This window comes from Triticum dicoccoides, chromosome 7A, assembly GCF_002162155.2.
Source record: "Triticum dicoccoides isolate Atlit2015 ecotype Zavitan chromosome 7A, WEW_v2.0, whole genome shotgun sequence".
In the NCBI taxonomy this organism is placed as follows: domain Eukaryota; kingdom Viridiplantae; phylum Streptophyta; class Magnoliopsida; order Poales; family Poaceae; genus Triticum; species Triticum dicoccoides.
In genome coordinates, this window is record NC_041392.1 from 437,440,546 (window position 1) to 437,446,407 (window position 5,862).

Consider the following 5,862-nt stretch of genomic DNA (forward strand, 5'->3'; position numbering starts at 1 on the left):
CTCCACATCCTTGGATCAGTTTTAAATAATTCTACTATGCAAAGAAGCTGTAGAGTAATAAAGGAGCTTTCAGCCAAGCTAAGAAGCTTGATGGATTCGCAAACAAACCATTGCACATCTACCACCTCCAAATCCTCATTAGCATTAAATCAATATACTCTAGCACCCAACATCTTACACATTCAATGGATCAATAAGCAAAGAGGAATTAAATGGTTGGTACAATACGAGCACAAAACAAGAGAACAAACTTCCCTCTTTTGTTGACCCGCAAACACCCGCCCCAATCGAAAATCTACCGCCTCAATAGACCTGAATCACTAGACTCTGCTGCATATAAGGTCAGTCTTTTGCTATGCACGCGCAAACACAAAGGAACACCATTTCGGCCAATCCAGGAAGCATATATAAGAAAAGTAAGAAAGGTCAGAGCTCTATACATCCGAACAGGCTATGATGATCAAACTAAACATTTGTACGAGGGGAACGAGACGATCCATGGCCAGATCTTTGCGTATTTGGATGCATCAAAGGAGAGAATTTGTTTAAGCAAAAAGGGAGAGGCGGCACCTTTCTTTCTCTCCTGCGCCCTCCGCCGCTTGCCGGACGACTGCAGAAGGCCGCCGTCGGAGAGGTACCCGTCGCCCGCGCCTCCAGCGTCCCCGGAGGGGCAGGCTGAGGCGAGGGCGGCCAGGTTGCCCATGCTCTTGCACTTGCGCATCACGTCCTCCCTCGCCGCCACCGGCGGGTTGGGGCTCGGATCCCGGTCACCGTCCGGGGGATCCAACTGCGGCGCCGGCGCCGGCGCAATGGTGACGCCGAAGAGGCGCATCCCTGGCGGGCGCGAATCTTGAGGCATCCCGGCGGCCGGCTCCGACGAGTGGGGCGGTGGCGTTTTATTGGGAGATGTCGGAGGGGACGAATGGAGACACATTGGCAATTTATCGGACAAACAAAAGAAATGGAGAGTGTTTTTTTTTAATATATACATATTGCTGTTGTTTCCTGATTTGTTCTATACTAGTGCTAGCACCTCTCTTCCTCCTGAGTTTTTCTTTTAGCATTTTAACTTCTCTACTGTATGCTTTTGTAACTAGTTTGTTTTGAGTGGTTTGTAGGAGTATTTTTTATGTCTTTGTACAGTCAGATGGCTAGAATTGTTGAGTCCCAGCAATGCTTTACAAGAATTGTCTCGAGTTATAATCTTAAAATGAGCACTTGGTATTTAGAAAAACAATGACAAAATTCAGATTATAAGCTTTTGAATTTTTTATAGGGTCTCGATAACTGCCACATGTGTGGGCGTTAGGAAGGCTGCCCACACATTTTGTGTGGTGTATAAGAGAAACAGCCCACACACTCACGTGTGGGCAAAAAAAGTAATGCGCACACACCTCTTTTTTTCTCTCCCGATCCCTCTCACACGCGTGTGTGTGGGCGAAATAGATAACGCCCACACGCCCCGTACGTCACGCCTCGTACCTCGTGGTCCGCCACGCCCGCGTGACAGTCACCGCGCATCCCGCAGTTGCCATGGTTCAGACCCTCGTCCATGTTCGTTTAACTGCAGTTGCCATGTCGCTGAACTTCGGTTGCCATGTCGTACAACTATAGTTGCCATGGTTGCTCAACTAAAGTTGCCATGTATGGTTTGATCTACTGCAGTTGCCATGATTTTCAAAACTTTAGGAGTTGCCACCCATTAAACACTAGGCAGTTGCCATGTAGCACTACAAGAAGGCATGGCAAAAAAATACGTTTGGATAAAAGAGAGAGTTGCTATGTGCTCACAAGCATGCTAGGGCAGTTGCCATGTAAAAGAAAGAGTCGCCATCTGCTTACGTGCACGCTACGACAGTTGCCATGTACCATGCAAAAACACATGGCAACTCGGGTACAAAGCGTTGCCATCTGCTTACAAGCAAAGTTAGGGCAGTTGTCATATACCTGCAGAAACACATGGCAACTGCCAGCTTTGGGTGTGGGCTAGGAGACGGGCGTGTGAGCGAAGTGATAAACGCCCACACACCAGCCCCCTCTACATGCGTGAAACTAGTGTGTGGACGAATTGCTAAACGCCCACACACCAATCACCCGTGTGGTGAAAAAAGGACGTGTGGACGATCGGATGAATGCCCACACACCAGCTTAATCCTACGTGGCACACAAAAACTGCTAAAACGCGCCAAGATTCGTGCATAATTGGTTGGACGAGGATCCATGCGTGTAGGCGAGTTGCCAGACGCCCACACATGTGGGCATTAACATTTCCGTTTTTATATTCTATAAAGATTATTAATAAAATCTACAATATTACCCGCTAAGAAAACTACAATAGCATTCTATATTTGGACTGTGAAACCCGATCGGTGTATTTCATTTAGCCCCTCTTGCATTATTGGTAACATATTTGTTTCAGTGGTCAATTTTGTCGAATGTTTTTGTGATCAACGGTCACTGGAGCTAAGCAGTTGTAAGCTTTGATTGGCGTGTTGGATAGGAAACATGTTGCTTCTAATTAATTCCATATGAGTATTACCCGCAAATAAAAAAATTATATCCATACTGAAATTCTTGAATGATAGAATTTCATACTGTTCAATAATTGGACTCTTAATATTTGTTCACCCTGTCGAACCAATTGTTTATTGAGAACTGTGTTTCCAATTTTGAGGCATTGGTCGAAGAACGGAGGTTATAAGTTATACTTTTGGATAAACTACACCAAGGAAAAAAATTGATATTTACTTGATGTTGATTTTCATTTTGGCACACACTGGCTATCCTAAGCTGGAAATCTTAAAACCGTCAAACTAGGCACGATGCATGCGTCAGAGCATCTTCCTCATGTGATTAAGTTGTAATAGCCAGCTTAAACTTATTTGTTATGTCCTATTTTATTATGCTTTGGGTTTGGATCTCTCAACCATTCTTTATTCTCTAACTAGATACCGATCGTGAGATGATTCCAATCGCAAGCTTGTGTTTAGCACGTATGTACATACAATGTACGGAGTATATTTTATAAAATAACAAGTCAACAACGGGTCTCAACTTGATATTGCTGACAAGGACAATCAACTGCCCATTCTTTTATAGTAATGATGATGTATTTTTTGAGTACATCTATCAACATTGAGATGGGGACATAAGAATTTTGGACGTATGTGTTCAATTCCTGCATGGTAGGAAAAAAGGGTTTTAATATATGCCTAAATATACAAAAACTCATAGGGGCACGCACCTGCCGAGTCATGTCGGCCACCCGATTGCCTCGCGATTCGTAAAGTCGTTGGATCCCGCACGATTGCGCAACAAGTTTTAAGTTTTAGTTTATGAAACTTATGATTTTGTCGGTTGCGGTTTCTAAAACTTACGACTTTGTGTGTCGGTCGTACTAAGTTTCAGCGATGGAAACTTACTAAAGTTTTATAAATTTGTCAAAATGGATCTCATTCAAAAGCCCTCTGTCAATATGAAGGTGCTGGCATTGGACGCCACACAACCTGGGAAATGTAAACTGAAGAAGAGGAAGGCGTCAAGTGATGGCGGGTTTCCATTCTAGTATGGTAGGATTGGTAGTGTGGAGTTTCACGATCACTCCATGCTAGTATGATAGATTTGATAGTGTGTTGAGCTTCATGACCTGTCCATGCTAGTATGGTAGATGTGGTAGCGTGTTCAGCTTCATGATCAGTTCATGCTAGCATGGTAGATGCATGATTCTTTTTTCAACTAGTCCTGATGCTACCATTGTAGGCTATGACCAACAAAGACTTTAGTTAGGACCTTGTCTTTTTGGATACCCAACAGACCTTTCCCTCGTGTGTTGAGGACTCCTAACCAACGTTAACTCGGGATGCAAAAGCGTTTGAGGTCTTCACGTGTGTTCTTTAGTGGTGGCAATGCATGTGGTAGCTAATAAGGAGGCCATTAAGGCTGGGAAGGCACATATGAGGTGGTCAATGAAGGGGAGTACAATGAAATGGCTTCCTTCCCTGTCCACCTTCGTCGCCAACAAGATGTGTGATATCGACGCTAGCTAGGTAAGGATGATAAGGGCTTCAAGGAGGTGCACCTGAATGTTGTTGCCAAGATGGTGCTTGAGTTATATGGCACAGAGGTGACCTCAATACAAGGATAAAACCATCTTAGGAAGTGAACAGTGGAGTAAATCTGAGCTTCAAAGCTTGGAGACTATAGCGGTGCACAATGGGGTGAGGTCACCTTCACTATTCTGTTGGAGGTTGAACACTACCAAGGCCACATTGTGGTTAGCTAACCTATGACTTGTCTCGCTTGACCTAACATGCCAATCATAACTAACAGTGTTGTCTTTCATTCCTAGGATCACCCCAAGAACGTTGAGTACCTCAACAAGCCCATCTTTTTTAGATGTAGACCATCTTCTCCTAGGGTTTGGCCAATCACAACTAACAACATTTCCTTCATTCTAAGCATCACCCCAAGGACGCTAAGTACCTCAACACGCCCATCTAGCACTACTATCAGATGCAGACCATCTTCTAGTGGGATCTGGCTACTGGCAAGCATGCCATGGGCACTAGTGAGCTTCTCGGATACCTTCCCCTAAGTATCCAGACACTCAGGAGTCAGAGACCATCATCCTTGATGGCCTTGGCAAGATTGTTGATCATGATCTTGTTGCTGAGAGAAAGCGGAAGAGGGGCACCTTGATGGACGAGGAGGTGAGCGTCTTTAGCAGCATGACCGACACCATCAAAGGAGGTGGCATCCACCATTAAGGACAACAAGCCTATCAACATGCACCCTTCCCTCTACACTATTGTCATGGATAGCATTGGGTTCAATGAGGAGGCTCTTATGGTCACTCTTAGCTGGGTCTTGGAGTTGTTGGTATAGAAGTACAACACAGGAAACTCTGGCTTAGGATCTGGCTGAGTAAACATTACTACTTGTAGTGCAAGAGTATTTGAGATGGTGGCATGCATGATGATGATGATGTATATTTTTTGGTACTTAGGCTTGAAAACTGTTGATGGCATGTATATTTTGATGAGGTACTATATACTAACCCATCAGATGGTGAACTTGCGGTGGTAGGATTATACCCTCCTTTTGATGTGGTGGTAGGATGACAACATGGTAGGTTGGTGAACTTGTGATGCATTTGTGGATATGAATCATGCATGTTGACGTTGCTCCTGCTCCATATGTTCTTGTCAACTTGTGTTGTATGTCCTATTTTTTGAAACGTTTTTTTAGGGAATGCCATCATTAAGTCAATTTATTGATTAATGTAAAATGCTTACATCATTCACGAGAGGATAAAAATAAAAGATGGAGGATTATCTACCCAATGACATGAAATACCATTCTCGTAATAATGTTTTCCACCTCATGAGCTAAAAATATTTGATTCCCGTACACAGTGCTTGAATTGGACATCTCATATCTTTGTAACCAAGTCCGCATAGTCAGCATAAACTACGCATCTTCAGTCCACCACCATGTAGACGATCCTATACCAGCTTCTACCAATTCAATAGAGTCAGGTTCCGCAATAATTTGATGATATCCCATCGATGCCACCAACGGAAGTCCCTCTCATGTGCAAGCTTCCACCATCGATTCGTTGGAAGCATGTAACGTCCCGGATGTAACATTCCATAATTGTAACTCCAACTCTTGCCATTTCCGGCTATGTGAGATGTTATATCCTCCGTGGTTGGGTTTTGTCCTTGTTTTGCATTTTGTTCATGTCATGCATTTCATCTCATGTCATCATGTGCATCTCATTTGCATTTGTGTTCATCTCATGCATCCGGTCATTTTCCCCGTTGTCCGTTTCGGAATCCGACACTCACACATGCACCCGTT

General features: G+C 44.0%; 1 protein-coding gene across 2 annotated transcripts in view; it reads right to left on the minus strand.

Annotated features, from left to right (window-relative positions):
- LOC119330082 (transcription factor MYBS3-like) overlaps window positions 1–941 on the minus strand; it is a 5,644-nt gene extending 4,703 nt beyond the window's left edge. The window contains exon 1 of one of the 2 annotated variants that reach the window (XM_037603194.1): window positions 571–941. In XM_037603194.1, the coding sequence (XP_037459091.1) occupies window positions 571–934 (364 nt within the window). In that variant the 5' untranslated portion in view covers window positions 935–941. The remainder of the gene's footprint in view (window positions 1–570) is intronic. The other variant, XM_037603195.1, reaches the window with a different exon arrangement.
- Window positions 942–5,862: the final 4,921 nt, after the last annotated feature.